Raw genomic sequence first — 17753 nt, 5'->3', positions numbered from 1 at the left:
CTGCTTTATAACAAAGTGAGTCAGCTATACATATACATATGTCCCCATATCTCTTCCCTCTTGCGTCTCCCTCCCTCCCACCCTCCCTATCCCACCCCACTAGGTGGTCACAAAGCACCGAGCTGCTCTCCCTGTGCTATTCGGCTGCTTCCCTTTAGCTAACAATTTTACGTTTGGTAGTGTATATATGTCCATGCTATTCTCTCACTTTGTCCCAGCTTACCCTTCCCCCTCCCTGTATCCTCAAGTCCATTCTCTAGTAGGTCTGTGTCTTTATTTCCAACTTGCCCCTAGGTTCTTCATGACCATTTTTTTTTGATTCCATATATATGTGTTAGTATGTGCTATTTGTTTTTCTCTTTCTGACTTACTTCACTCTATATGACAGGCTCTAGGTCCATCCACTTCACGACAAATAACTCAATTTCGTTTCTTTTTATGGCTGAGTAATATTCCATTGTATATATGTGCCACATCTTCTTTATCCATTCATCTGTTGATGGACACTTAGGTTGCTTCCATGTCCTGGCTATTGTAAATAGTGCTGCAATGAACATTATGGTACATGACTCTTTTTGAATGATGGTTTTCTCAGGGTATACGGCCAGTAGTGGGATTGCTGGGTTGTATGGTAGTTCTATTTTTAGTTTTTTTGCAGTACGCGGGCCTCTCACTGTGTGGCCTCTCCCGTTGCAGAGCACAGGCTCTGGATGCGCAGGCTCAGCGGCCATGGCTCACGGGCCCAGCTGCTCCATGGCATGTGGGATCTTCCCAGACCTGGGCATGAACCCGTGGTTCCTGCATCGGCAGGCGGACTCTCAACCACTCTGCCACCTGGGAAGCCCTATTTTTAGTTTTTTAAGGAACCTCCATACTGTTCTCCATAGTGGCTGTATCAATTTACATTCCCACCAACAGTGCAAGAGGGTTCCCTTTTCTCCACACCCTCTCAAGCATTTATTGTTTGTATATTTTTTGATTATGGCCGTTCTGATCGGTGTGAGATGATATCACATTGTAGTTTTGATTTGCATTTCTCTAATGATTAATGATGTTGAGCATCCTTTCATGTGTTTGTGGGCAATCTGTATATCTTCTTCGGAGAAATGTCTATTTAGGTCTTCTGCCCATCTTTGGATTGGGTTGTTGTTGTTGTTGTTGTTTTTTGTATTGTTGAGCTGCATGAGCTCCTTGTAAATTTTGGAGATTAATCTTTTGTCTGTTTCTTCATTTGCAAATATTTTCTCCCATTCTGGGGGTTGTCTTTTCGTCTTGTTTATGGTTTCCTTTGCTGTGCAAAGTCTTTTAAATTTCATTAGGTCCCATTTGTTTATTTTTGTTTCCATTTCCCTAGGAGGTGGGTCAAAAAGGATCTTGCTGTGATTTATGTCATAGAGTGTTCTGCTATCTTTTCCTCTAAGAGTTTTATAGTGTCTGGCCTTACATTTAGGTCTTTAATCCATTTTGAGTTTATTTTTGTGTATGGTGTTAGGGAGTGTTGTCCTTTCATTCTTTTACATGTAGCTGTCGAGTTGTCCCAGCACCATTTATTGAAGACACTGTCTTTTCTCCACTGTACATTCTTACCTCTTTTATCAAAGATAAGGTGACTATACATGCGTGGGTTTATCTCTGGGCTTTCTATCCTGCTCCATTGATCTATATTTCTGTTTTGGTGCCAGTACCATATTGTCTGATTATTGTAGCTTTGTAGTATAATCTGATGTCTGGGAGCCTGATTCCTCCAGCTCCGTTTTTCTTTCTCAAAATTGCTTTGGGTATTTGGGGTCTTTTGTGTTTCCATACAAATTGTACAATTTTTTGTTCTGGTTCTGTGAAAAATGCTATTGGCAGTTTGATAGGGATTGCATTGAATCTGTAGATTGCTTTGGGTAGTATAGTCACTTTCACAATATTGATTCTTCCAATCCAAGAACATGGTATATCTCCCCAACTATCTGTTTCATCTTCAATTTCTTTCATCAGTATCTTACAATTTTCTGCATAGAGGTCTTTTTTCTCCTTAGGTAGATTTACTCCTAGATATTTTATTCTTTTTGTTGCAATGGTAAATGGGAGTGATTTCTTAATTTCACTTTCAGATTTTTCATCATTAGTGTATAGGAATGCCAGATATTTCTGTGCATTGATTTTGTATCCTGCTAGTTTACCAAATTCATTGATTATCTCTAGTAGTTTTTTGGTAGCATCTTTAGGGCTCTCTATGTATAGTATCATGTCATCTGAAAACAGTGACAGCTTTCCTTCTTTTCTAATTTGGATTCCTTTTATTTCTTTTTCTTCTCTGATTGCTGTGTTTAAAACTTCCAAAACTATATTGAATAATAGGATAACACTACTCTTAAATTAGCATCCAGGGTTGAGAACCACTGACCTTGAGCTTTTGCTGGGAGTTCTAAATGTCATGGCTGTCCCTGTGCAAAGCATGTGTGTATACATGTGGTGTTTACTGAAGTGGTGTTCATTTTTTTAGGTAGATCTGGCTTTGTCTGCTCAGTGTAGAGAAGAGGAAAGAGGGAAGGGTGTGTGTGTCTCCATTTGTGTTAGTTTGTAGATGTACTCAGAACTGGAGGGTATGCTGGGATGTGTCACTCCGGGTGTGCCTGTGAATCTGTGTGTGATTCCTCCTTTGTGTCCTGCAGGGCTGGTTCTTGCGCTGAAACACCACAATGGTAAGGACCCTGTGTGGTCCTCTCCAGAGCCAGGGAGAGTGTCCACCTGAGAAGTGCTCCAGGTCAAGTGCCCCTGCAGCCCTGCCCTGCCCTGGCTCCATGTCAGGAATCGCTGACCCAATGCAGTTCAGCAGATGATTTTCAGTCACCTACTATTTGGCTCACTCTCTGTGCCAGGATCCAGACTCGAGGTACCATTCAGACCAGGGTTTCACAAGGCATTCTTCCCCCCGCCCCTGGGGACCCCAGGAGTGGGGGAAGGACCTGCCTTCAGTGTAGCTTTGGGGTGTGAGTGGGGATGTGTTACTGTGGCCTTGCCTCTTGAGCTGTGTCCACGCTGCTCTGTGGAAGCTGAGCTCCATCCCCACCTTGGTTTCTGCCAACAAATGCCTGCTCTCCCCTGCCAGGTGCTGCCCACAAACTGGTGTGTTATTTCACCAACTGGGCCTTTAGTCGGCCCAGCCCTGCTTCGATCCTGCCCCGGGACCTGGACCCCTTTCTCTGCACCCACCTGGTATTTGCCTTTGCCTCAATGAACAACAATCAGATTGTTCCTTAGTATCCCCAGGATGAGAAAATCCTCTACCCAGAGCTCAACAAGCTCAAGGAGAGGTGTGTTAACTTTGGATGTGGGGTTGTATTTTACAAATGGAAGTGAGTTAATCCTTTTCTCCTGTGAGTCATCAACTTTCCTCTGATTCTTGTGTCCTAGCCTCCTGTCCAGGATGCTCCAGAGCTTCCCTGCCTTGGGAGCTCCCCACTGACCAGCACTCTGAGCTCGTCCTTGCCTCCTTGCCTTCGTGGCTGCTGTGGCCCCTGCTTGGAATGCCCTCCTCTCTCTTCTCTGCCTGGCATCCCCCAACTCACCCTTCAAGCGCCGTGTTGAGGATTCTATGTGTTAATGCTGTTCAAGCACTTCAGAGAGGGCTGTGCATCACAAATGCTTCACAAATGCTAGTGTTTCTATTACCGTCTATCACCTGCAAATGAGCCCCCAAGGGAAGGGTCAATGTCTGTGATATCTTTGTTCACCAGTGGCTGGGTCAGTGCCCGGCAGAGAGCTGGTGCTCAGTACTCCCTCCCCAGGACTCCTGGGCTCTCCTGGCCAGGGGGTGGTCTGTCACGGCATGCATGGTTATAGAAGGGTGGGGAAAATCCATGTAACCAGATTACAGGCTCTGGAGAGGAGAGCAGGGAGCTTATCCTCTGTTCACTGCTGTATCTCAAGCACCTAAAACAGTCATTGGCAAATAGTAATTGTTCAGTAAATGTTTGTTGACTAAGAAAGTGAGTGAAGAGAAATTTTAGACTGCTTCTTCTTTTCCTTTTTATGGGACTGTCATGGGAGCGGGGAGTTTGGGGGCCTTTGGACAGCCTGGGGGTTCCTGGGTGTGATGACTTTTGTGTGGGCTAGTTGTTCTCCCTCTTTTCCTTCTTCCCTTCTTGGGTTCTGCTGGGCTCTGCTCTTTTCTTCCTTAGGTTCCCCCACCTGTCTCCCCCTTTCCGTTCCTGTCCTCCCATCCCCCCAACTTCCCAGTCACCAAATGAATGAATGAGAACCTAGCTCACAGACTCTGTCCTGCATCACAGGAACAGGGAGCTGAAAACACTGCTGTCCATCGGGGGGTGGAACTTCGGCACATCGAAGTGAGACTGTGCCGTCAGTTCTTCTCTCTGGGGTGGGGGCGGTGTATGGGGGAGGAGCAGGCAGGCCAGAGGTGGGGACAGACTGGGGAGCCAGCTGGGCTGTGGGGAGACATGCTAGTACTCCCCCGAGTCCTGACCTGGCCCTGGAGTCCAGGGTCCCCCGACCTCTCCTCCATGGTGAGTGAGGGGAGACAAGGCAGGTCCAGGAGGTGGTGAGAAAGGGGCTGGGGGGAAATGAGGGGAAAATGGGATGCTCACAGTTGTCCCCTCAATGCTTCAGAAGGGGCAGGGCTTTTGCCTCAGAGAGGGGAGGAGTCTTGTTTAGGACATGGATAAACCCCAAGCCTCCCAGGGCCTGGGTTTCCTCGCTTTATAAATGGATCCAGTGGTATCAACCTGAAAGGATGGGAGGAAAGAAAGTGATATAAACCAGATGCTCAGCTGAGCACCTGGGCACATGGTCTGTGTCCAGTGCATGGTGGCTACTCTTCGTTACCCTCCAGTAGGCAGTGTGGAGGTGACAAACTGCCTTCATGTTCTCTGAAGAAACTATTCCCCTCTTTCATGGCTGAGGCCAAGGGTAGAGAGTTGCCTCCCTTCCTGCCTTAGAGGAAGGAGCTGTAGCAGAGGGTCACCTGAAGGCCTGAGAGTGGGGGGATGTGAGGAAGCACCTGGCACAGAACCCAGGAGCAATGCAGGGAAGATGCAGGGAGCTGGGTGAGAACCGGCTCTGCCCGACTCCAGGCCTCGCCTCTCCCTGGGCCACGACTTCTTGAACATTCGCTGTGTACAAACGCTGGCCAGAGGCTTTGCATGCATTATCTCATGGTTACTTGGGAGAGGCTTACAAAGTGGCTGTTTACATTCTAAATTTGCAGAGGAAAGCAGGAACGTGAGCTTAAGAAACTTACCATATTTCACACAGGTGACCATGAGAGATGGCCCAGCTATGGGTGGAAACCAGATAATGGAACTAGGCCTGCCTAAGTCTGAATCTGGTTAATTTTCTAATCATTGCACTCAGGACTAGTCCCGACACATGAAGACTTGCTTAAAGTTCAACTCCGATAAGTTACAAGTTTTCCAATAGTGTCTTCACTGTGGAAGAGAAAGCACTAGAAAAAAAATAAAGAAAGAAAGAAAACAGTCAAACAGCCAAAGAACAAAAGAGCAAAGGGTACAGAACTCCTAGTCTGAGCATGGCCCTCCTGTGCCACGTTAGCTCAGAGATCGTTCTGGAAATGCCGGCCCTTGGCTCATGTTCCCTCCGCTAATCTGTTCAGGCAGAGAAAGTCAGTGCCAGGACAGGGTGTCAGGACTGAGCTGTTACCCACGAGGAAACAGCAGAGGGACAGTGCGTGGCTAGGGGCGGACCATGTTTACAGAGGCCAAGCTGGCCTGAACCTGCTCTCTCCACCCCAGGCTGTGTGCTTGTTTCCAACTGGCAGGGGAAGTTGTGGTTTGCAAATCCTCCCTGGAGCCTGAAGTCCCCATTCTTGGGTATTGGAGCCCCATGCTGGGAGGGGCTTTAAGAGGCTCTGAGAGTTTCAACAACTTGCCTTCCTTTCCTCAATCACATCCACTGTGCCCTCCATGGGGTGCGAACCAAGGGGTCTTGTAAGGGAGGCTGAGGTTGTGCAGAAAACACTCCTGGCCTCACCTCTGGTATCCCTGCAGGTTCACCACGATGCTGTCCACATTCGCCAACCGGCAGAATTTTGTCAATTCAGTGATAGCCCTCCTGAGGACACATGGCTTTGATGGTCTGGACCTCTTCTTCTTGTACCCTGGACTCAGAGGCAGCCCCAGGCATGACCGCTGGGCCTTTGTCTTCTTACTTGAAGTAAGGCCAGCCTGGCAGCTCCCGAATCCAGAAATGATTCTACTTTGATCATATCTGGGCTCAGGGCACAGGGGAAGCCTAAGGCCGGGGACAAGGGCAAGACAGCGGTAACAGAAGTTTGTTTACTGCCATCACCTGCAGGTGTTGGACAAAGAGTTGCCTAGCAAGGGCCCTATGGCGGCTCTTTCTCTCTGTCCCATCCGGGCCTTGGCCCAGCCCTGCAGCCTGAGTGATGCCTTCTCTGTGCAGCTCCTGGACTCGCTCAGGTGGGCTGTCTGAACTCTGCTCCTGGGCCTGCTGCCAGCCTTCTGTTCAATGACTTACCACATTGGCTCACGTCCGGCTCTTTCCATCACACTGCTCTGTCAGTTCATCTTTACAGAATCCTGGCCAGGAGAAAGGTGGTCAACATGGAAGAGAAAGGGTCTGTATCGTGCAGTGGTTAACAGTCTAGACTTTGGTGTCAGATATACCTGGTTCTCAAGTCCTGATCTAAGACTGGGTGACTTCCCAGAAACCTGTGAAAGAGTAATAATAATAGGATCTACCTAGTAGTTCCTGTGAAGATTAAGCAAGTAATGAATGTTAAAATGTAGCTTAGCTTGGAATACTAGTATTAAATAAACATTAGCTTTGTTTATATTAATACCCAAGAGTTTATTAACTGGAACAAGAAAACAAAAATAGAACTGAGTTAGACAATCATACCTTGAATTCACAAAGCACATATCCTTTCATAAAAGAAAAATTCATAGGGTTTCAACCCACTTGCATTTTTCTCCCTAATATCCCCTTGTCACCCTGTACTCCATCCTTTGTTGTGTAGATGCCATTCGATTCTGGCTACCAAGTGCTCTTTGTGTCTGCAGGTTGACTTTCTTAAGGAGAACAATTTTGGTGAGGCCGTGATTTGGGCCATTGATCTGGATGACTTCTTAGGCTCCTTCTGCAATAAGGGCAAATATTCACTCACAATTAAGCTGAAGTCACTCCTGAGCTTGTCCTCACGTGCATCACTACTAAGTTCACCACATTGTTCTAAAGATGATGTAGGTCAAGCTGCAAGGATGGCAACTGCAGAGGGGCAAGAGTGCATGGAGGTAGCCACAGAGCATCATGTGAACAAGGGACAGATTTACAGGAAGAGGCTTTTTAGAAATACTGCTTTCAACCAAGAGGCCGGTCTAAGTACAGTAGCTATGTGGGCAAAGATTTGAATATACCTTATACCCTAGAGGTGGGCCTTTCTTCTCAGGAAAATTTTGTCTGGGAGGAAGAATCTGATATCTTGAAAGTAAGTCTGATGCATGTGCTGACATTTTCTCTAAACTAGACAGCTCCCCTGTCAGGGCAGTGCACCATATCCTAACTTAGACATAAGCAGGCCAGCTTAGCCACTTCCCACCTGCCTTAGTTACAGATTTTGTCTTTGGGTGCTAGTAGGGAGGGTTGGAGGTAGGTCTTGAAGAAGAGCAGGCACAAAGGCTCACATTGATGATTGGTCCATGACTCAGCAGTGTGAGGAGAGAAACCCCTGCTCTTCACATGCTTTGTATGTTCCTTGATTAAGCATCCCTGGGGTAAGTCTAAAGATGGAGGTAGAGAAGTAGAAGATATAAGGGTTCTGTATGTCTCTACTCTCAGGAAATTGACAGAATAATTGATTTTTTTAAATTGTAAAACCTGTTAAGAGATGATTATAAAAAGATGGGCTCAAATTATAGAGTGAGGGAGTAAGAAGCAGCAAATTCTAGTGGTGGAGAGGGTTCTAGTAATACAGTAAAATGAAATATAAAATGTCTGAATTGCCAGAGGGAGAAAAAGGGGATAAAAAGCAATGTGGAAAGGAAACAAGCAAAAACAAAGTATAAGAAACAAAACATAACAAGATGAAAAATCTAAGTATAATACGGCTAACAAGATGACAAAATGCAGATGTATTACTTATGACAGAAATATGGATAAGCCTCCTCTACGAAAACACAAGTATTAATTAGTCCCCCACATAAAATCCTTGGTCCAATCACGGTAGGGTTGGGTTCACTTCTCCCTGAGTAGAAACGTAGCATAAGCCCAGGGCTGACATCCTGCTAGGACTCCAGTGGCCCTTGTTCTCCCTTACTCCTTGCTTTGGACATCTGTCCCCTCATAACATTCTTCCCAACCATAGCTTGGGAACTCTCACAGGGCTCAAATTCTTGGAGAACAAAACTGATATAAGAGGAGATCTATAGTTTTTGCTTCTAGGTTCAAAAACAGCTTATGATGATGCTCTGAAATGGTCTTTTTGTTCTTTTAGAATGCACTCCACCAGCCACCAAGACCTGGTACAACCCAACAGTGACACCTGGAAATGAAGTTTCCTGTGCCAGTATTGGTGGAGACAACCCACCAGGGACACCGGAAGTGAAGGTTTCTGTGCCAATATCAGTGGAGACAACCCACCAGTGACACCCAGAAGTGAAGGCTTCTGTGCCAATATCGGTGGAGACAACCCACCAGTGACACCTGAGAGTGAAGGTTTTTGTGCCAATATCAGTGGAGACAGTGGCAGTGGTGGAGAAAGTGGTGGTGATGGAGGAAGTTGTGGAGGTGACGGTGATGGGGGCAGTGGAGGAGATGAAGGTTTCTGCACTGGCAAAGCAGATGGTATTTATAGCAATCCTAAAGACACCACCAAGTTCCAACCAGTGTGTTGGAGGCAAGACCTTCCACTTCCAGTGTGCTCAGGGTCTGGTGTTCCACCAGAACTGCAAGTGTTGTAATTGGCCTTCAATTTAAAATGTTGGAAAAATTCTACTTTGCTGCAAATTCTCTTGTGCTGCATGTCAAACTTAATCTTCCAATACTCCATGTAGTCTACATATTATATCAATCTATCTGTCAATTTGGAAGCCCTACCTTACTAAAGCAGAATTATATTTAGGTGTTATTCCATTAAGATCTAAAAAAAACTGTAAACCCCTTGAACAAAATCCATATGTAAAATAAATGACACTGTATGCTTTATTTTTTGTACTCATTTGTATTTTTTCTTAAGTACTTGTATATACAATTAAGCATTTCAAGGGACCCTGGAGGTTAACTGAAGCTATAGTAAAATTTTTACTTTTTGTCAAATCAGATTACTATTTTAGAAAGGGGAGTTGCCTTCCCTGGCAAAAGCCTTGAGAGTATGAACCAAAAAACATTGTGAAAGATGTTCTCTCATCCCTGTCAATATCCTCCAAAGAAGGGGCCCAAGACCCTAAGTCAGAAAAAATAATGAATGCTAAATTACCACCTCTGAAAAAAGCAGCATGTGTGTGGATCCAAAGGAGAAAAGGGAGGGAGTTGTGTAAAAGCGGCGAGAAATGTTAATCTTGATTTATCTCAAGTCATAAAAATACTTCTTAAGCTTCCGTGGTGGCGCAGTGGTTGAGAGTCCGCCTGCCAATGCAGGGGACACAGGCTCGTGCCCCGGTCCGGGAAGATCCCACATGCCGCAGAGTGGCTGGGCCCGTGAGCCATGGCCGCTGAGCCTGCGTGTCCAGAGCCTGTGCTCCACAATGGGAGAGGCCACAGCAGTGAGAGGCCCGCGTACCAAAAAAAAACCCGACTTCTTGACAAGATAATAGAAATCTTTAAATGATCAGATTAAATGAAGTAAAAGTTTTTAGACTGAGGTATATTTAGCATTATCTCAATATTCTAATTTGATTTCCAGTGGACTTGTCTTTCACCGTTTTTCTTCAGAAGATCTTGGCCGCTAAGGAATTAGGCCTCTCAGCATCATACTCCCAATAGGTTTCAACTCCTAGTGCTTCTTTCACCAGCTAATACTTATCATATGCTGACCCTGAAGAGTACATCAGGCTACAGCTTTTTGAGACACTAGCAGTATCTCACTCTTTGGTATCCCGACACATGAAGACTTGCCATTGGTCTGATAAATACTAAGAAGGCTAAGTAGGCACAAAGGGACCTTCCCATTAAAAGATAAGGTAGACTATACTTAATGCCCTTTCTGAAGGAACCATACTTGAGTTATTTCAGTTTGTGCTGGAAGGAAAAGGCCTGTCTCCCAGGCCAGTGTCTAGATAAGTACATTGAATGTGGCTGCTATGAGTTCTGACCTTAACACACCTAGAGTAACTTGTAAGGCTTCAGGGCATCATTCAAACTGGGAGTGGGGAACAGATCCAATCCATTAGCCTCCCTTGGGAGTCCTTCTCATACTTCAGTCCAGGCTCAAGAAGCCAGTAAGTGAGTTTATTTTGATTCTTGCTGTATCCCCAGTGTTTGTCACTCTGTCTGATGAATGGTAGGAACTCAATACGATGATGACTGAAAGACTAAATAGATGATGTAATGGGAAAGGGGGTATATTTTGATTCTGTGAGTTTTACACAAATCTGGGAAAGGCAATCAAATCAGGACCTCCCCAATCCATGCTGGGGAACTCAGACACTTGGAAGAGCTCCTAAAACCTAAATATTAACTCTTCCTTTAAGTATCCTCTGCATCTAGCAAGCCCCAATACAAGGCCAGGCAAGCCATCCAAATCCTTAATATGTATAGACTAACGGTCACCTATCACGAGGGCTAGTGGTAGAAAACATAAAACTCATGCCTGGGAATTAGAGCTAGAGGGCAGGGACCCACAAGTATTTCAGTAAAGTGAAACCACCCCACTGAACACTCTGTAGAAACCCCCTTGACCCATCCACATGTATACACAACAAACCAGCACATGGAGAGAGAGCCCTCCGAACTAGTCTTTATGCTGTCATATAGCAGTTATGAGCCCCTTGCCCCTCCCTGTGCCTCATGCTGGCAGACAGGCGGGCCAGAGCAATGCAGAAGGACAAGAGCAGCTCTGTCCTCAATCCTGGAGAGTCTGTGGTCAGGAGGAGCATGTGAAGGTAGTCACAGCTTTTCAGTTGTAATACAGGCTTAGGTAGGCCACACGGTTCCGATGCTTTCTAAAGTCTTTGTCTGTGGGCAGCTGCAGTGAAAGAATATTTTCTAGGTCAATATTCAAATGAGAACCCTCTGCCTCTGGTCTTCCTGGCTGTGCAAAACAGAACTGTACGTTATAGCTGTTGTGGCCTAGCTGAACCCCAACTGCATGGTAACCTAGCCTTAGTGAGTCTCTCAACATTGCTTTGTACATCTACTCTTTGTCATCTTACTCTGGAATATATCATTCTAGGAATTATTTTCTACTTGGTAAATTGTCAAGTATAGCTGGTAAACTTCTTGAAAATGAAGATTATGTGTTTAATACTTGAATGTTACCCATAGGCACAATGATGTTAATACGTTTGGCGTTTAATAAATATTTGTAGAATTAATCCAAAGTTCCACTAGGGGAAAAAAGGCACCTCCTGAATTATGATAGCTGACATGGATTGAGAGCATTTATTATGTTACAGGTACCATGCTAAATGCTTTTCTACAATATCTCAATCTTTACTACTTTATCAGATTGAGTCTATTACTATATCCATTTTAAAGATAAGCAAACTGAGGCTTAGAATAGTTAGAGGACTTGCACAGGATCACAAAGCAAGCAAATATGGAACTAGTATTTGAATCCAGTCAGTCTGTCCCTGAAATTCATGTTCTTGCCAGAAGGATCCACAGCCCCTTGATGATCTAATAAGCAAGTGGTGTGATGGAAAGAACACTGGCTTAGGACTCACAAGACCTAGATTCAAGTTGAGTAACTTCTACAAGCCACTTAATTCATCTGAGCCTCAGTTTTCTCCTCAGTCATAGAGGGATAAGTATCTCGGACTACTATAGATTATTTGAGAACTAAATAAGAAAATGTGACTTGTTTGCTCACACGCACATTTAAAAATCAAGTGAAATTGTGTAACTCTCCAAAAAGATCCCCATATGCATATACACACAAAACTGTGCAAGTAATTTCAGGGGGACAATGATTTCTTGAAGCTTATTCACAGACTCCTGGTTAAGAATCACTGATATACATGGAAGTGTTGGGTAAAGGGCTCCATAGAAGTCCAATCCTATTACCTCTGCTCTCAATGTTCTTTTCTGTAGACATGGAACCTGAGCCCAGTCTGGAGATCCAAATTTCATTGGCCAGGTGACTTTTTTGGGTGGCTTTATCTCTGGGTTGTATGTGGTGGGGCTAGAAACAAAAACACAAAACATCATATGTAATGAGTTAGTGGCCATATATGAATTTCTACCTCTGATCTAGAGTCCTAACTTTTTGGGGAAAGGCAGCCAACTGATTAACATAGGATTCCTTTACCTTTTAATGTATTTCTAACTAAGTTTTAGCGTTCAAGATATCTAGTCTTGACAAAGTGAAAATCAACTCTATTTTAAAATATTTCCAGAACTTCAGTATCCTTAGCTGAGAGACCATAAGTTCCCAGAAATGGTGGGTAATAAAAGACAGCTAACACAGTGATGCATAAGTACTGCTCATGATATAAAATTGAGGATAAAAGTGCAGTGCTAATTTAAAGTTATCAGTAATCTAGGGACAGCAAAGCAGAACCAGGTGAAATTTCTTGATAATAGGATTATTTAATAATTGCCTTTGTTCATAACACTTTGTCTTTTGGTGTGGACTCTTTGCTGTGGAAATAACACATAGAATGGATGAGGGAGTCAAGATTCAACATCTCCACTTCCTTACTACAACCTTGAGAAAGTTATACTCACTCTCTGATCCTTGGATTTCTCACCAGTAAAAGAAAGACCTTGTGGCTGTATCAATTTACATTCCCACCAAAAGTGCAAGAGTGTTCCCTTTTCTCCACACTCTCTCCAGCATTTATTGTTTCTAGAACTTTTGATGATGGCCATTCTGACTGGCGTGAAATGATATCTCATTGTAGTTTTGATTTGCATTTCTCTAATGATTAATGATGTAATGATGTTGAGCATTCTTTCATGTGTTTGTTGACAATCTGTATATCTTCTTTGGAGAAATGTCTATTTAGGTCTTCTGCCCATTTTTGGATTGGGTTGTTTTTTTGTTATTGAGCTGCATAAGCTGCCTGTAAATCTTAGAGATTAATCCTTTGTCAGTTGCTTCATTTGCAAATATTTTCTCCCATTCTGAGGGTTGGTGGAATGTAAATTGATACAGCCACTATGGAGGACAGTATGGAGGTTCCTTAAAAAACTACAAATAGAACTACCATACGACCCAGCAATCTCACTACTGGCCATATACCCTGAGAAAACCATAATTCAAAAAGAGTCATGTACCACAATGTTTATTGCAGCACTATTTACAATAGCCAGGACATGGAAGCAACCTAAATGTCCATAATCAGATGAAAGGATAAAAAAGATGTGGCACATATATACAATGGAATATTACTCAGCCATAAAAAGAAACAAAATTGAGATATTTGTAGTGAGGTGGATGGACCTAGAGTCTGTCATACAGAGTGAAGTAAGTCAGAAAGAAAAAAAACATATACCGTATGTTAACACATATATATGGAATCTAAGAAAAAAAGGTCATGAAGAACCTAGGGGTAAGACAGGAAAAAAGACACAGACCTACTAGAGAATGGACTTGAGGATATGGGGAGGGGGAAGGGTAAGCTGTGACAAAGTGAGAGAGTGGCATGGACATATATACACTACCAAACATAAAATAGATAGCTAGTGGGAAGCAGCTGCATAGCACAGGGAGATCAGCTCCGTGGTTTGTGACCACCTAGAGGTGTGGGATAGGGAGGGTGGGAGGGAAGGAGATGCAAGAGGGAAGAGATATGGGAACGTGTGTATGTGTATAGCTGATTCACTTTGTTATAGAGCAGAAACTAACACACCATTGTAAAGCAATTATACTACAATAAAGATTTTAAATAAATACATTAATTAATTAAATTAAATTTAAAAAAAAAAAGAAAGAAAGAACTTGACCCTTTGCCCTACAATTCCACACATTCTGAAAGCCTTCCTAAAGCACTTAGAATTCCTCCCTTGGTCTACTAGGCCTACGTATTCTAGTCCCACCCCTCCTCCTATGTTCTCATTTCCTCCTTGCTCACTGCACTCTAGCCAAACTAATCTTCTTTCTTTTTTCCTCACACCAAATTCCTTCCCAGCTTATAGCATTCACACTTGCTATTCCTCCTCTCTGAGAAGCTCTGGGCCCAGATCTTCACAGGGCCAGCTCAGTCTTGTCATTGTGATTTCAGATAGTGTCATTTCCCCAAAAAGACCTATCTTGACAATCCTTGCCAAAGTAGATTCCAGTGCACCACTCTGTATGATATCATCATACTGTTTGATTTTATTCAGCACATCACCAGGTCACCAGACTTCCTGATGCACCCATGACAGCCCTAGTTTATGGCTACCATCTTGGTATAATTGACACCCTTTCATTCTGAGAAGTGTCACTGTCTGACTAACAAATAATATGGTCACTCTCCTTATTATCATTGATATTTTCTTGTTTATTTGCTTCTCATTGTTTGGACTCTAGAATATAAGCTCTAAAATATAAGAATATAGGAATAAGAATATAAGAATCTAGAATATAAGACATCAGGAATCTTGTGTGTTGGGTTTAATGCAAAATCTCTGAACCCTACAAATCTGCCTGGCCTTCAATAAATATTTATTGAATGAATCACTATACTCTACAATTTTATAATTCTAGAGACCTGGAAAGCAAGAGGTTGAATCTTTAAAGATAGATGATTTCTTATTTAGAGGGCATGGTTGGGATGAAACCCCTTTTTGTACTTCCTTTCCTATTGCTATTTGTTGAAGTGCACCAGAAAAAGGGACACATACCCAGGATAGCAAGAGTCCTTTGAGTATGTCCTAAATCGAGGCAGCAAAGAATTAAATGGAGCAAAATTGTGTTTGTGTTTTTGCTCTCAAGGATTGACTGTCTGGTACATGCCTGGGTAAGGTGTCATATCCTGTTTCCAAGAAAAAGACCAATATGTTAGAGGGTGATATATATATATATATATATATATATATATATATATATATATATATATATATATATATACATACACACACACACACATGAAAAGCCTTCTAAGTAGAGAAAACAAAATCATCCTTTTCCTGTATCAGCTATGGTTTAGAAACAAGCCTATAGTAGGTAGAAAACTAAGATAAGGGTATGGTTCAGCTACCTAAATGTACCTAAGGCTTAGGATGTAGAAATAAACCTATGGTGGGTAGAGAGCCAAGGTAACTTATTGCAGCTACTACCCCCACCATCCCACTCAGAGATTCTTTTAGAGCCAGTATCCCTCTCCTTGAGCTTAATTGTCAAGAAAATGTCCAACAAGAGATTAAGAGCCTATACTGAAGACTTGAAGTCCAATCACACAAAAGGGTGAAGAAGTTCGATTTTATTTTTAACTGACAAGATAATATGATGCATATAAACAAAGCTTCCAGTATTTTAACATCAGGTGTCTCAAGACTGAAGCCTTGCCTTGGTACCATTCATTCTGAGAATTGTTATCCACTCTCCCAGGATACTCACACACACATTTGAAATGCTAACATCCAAGCTTTTCTGATAGGCTTCTTAGTAGCTTTTGCCCAAATGACTTTTTTTCTTGAATTTCAGGGCATATTCTTTACATAACCTCCAGCTTTGCTCCCCAGTGCAAATACACACAGCAATATGGATCACACTAAAATCTAAGCACATTCAGCCATTTCTCACCTTGTTAATTGGCTTAAACCTCACGGCTGTTCTGGCTCCAAAAGCATATCCTTTTATACTGGTCGGGACCTTAGAGAGGTTGTATGCCAAGCCATACCTCTTCCTGTAGTATATAGAAAACAAAGAAAAAACATACATAGAGAACATTATAGTTATTAAAACAGAGTGAACTTAGAGTATTCCTGAATCTTCTCTGCCACAGTTGCTCTTTCTTGATTCCTCTGCATCAAGACTATACAAGCAATTACATAAGTAACCCAGGCAACTCTACAAAGGAATGTGGCTGGATAGGTAGAGTGAATGACATTTCTCTACCTCCAGTGAATCCACTCCTCTGAGCCCCACAGAGATGAATCTGCTGTAATGCAACTCTCAGTCTGATTATATGATTTCATAAGCTGACTTACCAGCACAGCCACAGTCCAGATTGGACTAAGGGAGCTATTGAGTCACTTGCCTTTGGAGGTAGGAATAGAGTCTCTTTTGGTGAGGACTGTACTGGGGACCGCATGAGGCCAAGGCTTGTGTTTGGTGGGAGGCAAAAAGGGAGCAACTGTCCTTTGATTTCTGATATTGGCCCTGACAGCTGGTTTCAGAGGGCAATTTCTCATGTTGGGACCCTGAAGGTCAAAAATCCCATAGAGTTTTTCTTCCAGGAAACTTGGGTATCCTTAGATACCTTGAGACCCACCTAAGGCAAGGTGAATACTCACATCTTCTGCTATGTAACATCCAGGCCCTCTGTTGGGTTCTCCCCTAAAAGGGAGAAACTTGTTCCCCAACAAGCTTGGGGGACAGGAGTGAGGAAAGACCTTCCTCTGTTGACATGTTCCAAAGGAGTAGTTAACCAGCGGCTCTGAAGATCAAGAAAGAGGAGAAACTCCACATGAGGGAAGACCCCTGGTCTAAGTGAGAGCTTGGGGGCGGGTGGGGTGTAGGGAGGCGGGGCAGAGCTCTTAAGAGCAGGCCCAGCTCTTCACAAAAACCAGATCAACTCCATGTAAGGGGGTGAAGCGCATTTTCCTTCCCTTCGCCCTTCTTGTTTCACAGCCTCCCTACTCTTCCTCTTGCCTCTACTCTTGACTCCTCCATTACAGTCCTCCTTACCTGCTTTATTGAAGCACATCTCAGCAGTGCCACCAGGGCCAGAGTTTGTGTACTGCATTACCTAGGAAACAGAGGTGGGGCTGGTCAGCCCCAGCTGCCAATTCCCAGAGAGGAGCGGCTCTGAGCTAGCCTACTCAGCAAGTGGGGAATCCTGCAGAGCCACCCTTGGGGCAGGAACTGCACGTCCAAGGCCAGGAGCCCAGGGGAGTGAAAATTCTGCAGCTGGGCAAGAGGTAGGGGGTTTGCTGGATCTGAGGTTGTAGGCTGAAAAGCTTTGGAAGCTGGGCCACCAGAAATGCACTGCTGAAGAAGGAGGTACCCCCATGTTCAGGATGCCCTGAAATCCAGGCTACTAGGTTCAGGGATGTAGGAAAACACAGTCTCTGCAGTGGTGGCCTATGGGGGTGGGATTCCTGGGAAATGCTCAGAAGAGGGGAGTTGGGGACCTAGTGGAGCCCAGAAAGTTCTGTATTAGGCCTCTCTTAGACACATTTTCCCTTTTCTTCAAGCAATTCCCATCAGGTTACCTCCTTCTACCCCTAAGTGGTGCTCGAGGCTTTAAAAGGTCTGGAATCCTTAGGGGAACAGTTAGAGTGCAGTGGAATCACAGAAGTACTTAATTTGGGGTAGTTACTTAAGTCACAGTTTCCTCACCTCTAAATTGGGAACAATAATTCCTCTTTATAGGGTTGTTGAGAAGATTAAGATAACAGAATTAAAGCAGTTCATTGCCTGGTGCTTGGTAGATGACAATGCAAGAGATTATTGT

General features: G+C 43.8%; 1 protein-coding gene across 1 annotated transcript; it reads right to left on the bottom strand.

The window, feature by feature from the left end:
• Positions 1-11101: 11101 nt before the first annotated feature.
• Positions 11102-17003, bottom strand: PIFO (primary cilia formation). The gene is given in 6 exon segments (XM_032605385.1): positions 11102-11170; positions 12211-12328; positions 14977-15107; positions 15878-15976; positions 16591-16733; positions 16985-17003. Coding segments are annotated over 6 exon segments (579 nt in total).
• Between the last annotated feature and the right edge of the window lie 750 nt (positions 17004-17753).

The sequence above is a fragment of the Phocoena sinus genome, chromosome 1 (assembly GCF_008692025.1).
Source record: "Phocoena sinus isolate mPhoSin1 chromosome 1, mPhoSin1.pri, whole genome shotgun sequence".
NCBI lineage: Eukaryota > Metazoa > Chordata > Mammalia > Artiodactyla > Phocoenidae > Phocoena > Phocoena sinus.
This window is presented reverse-complemented; position numbering and strand designations above follow the sequence as displayed.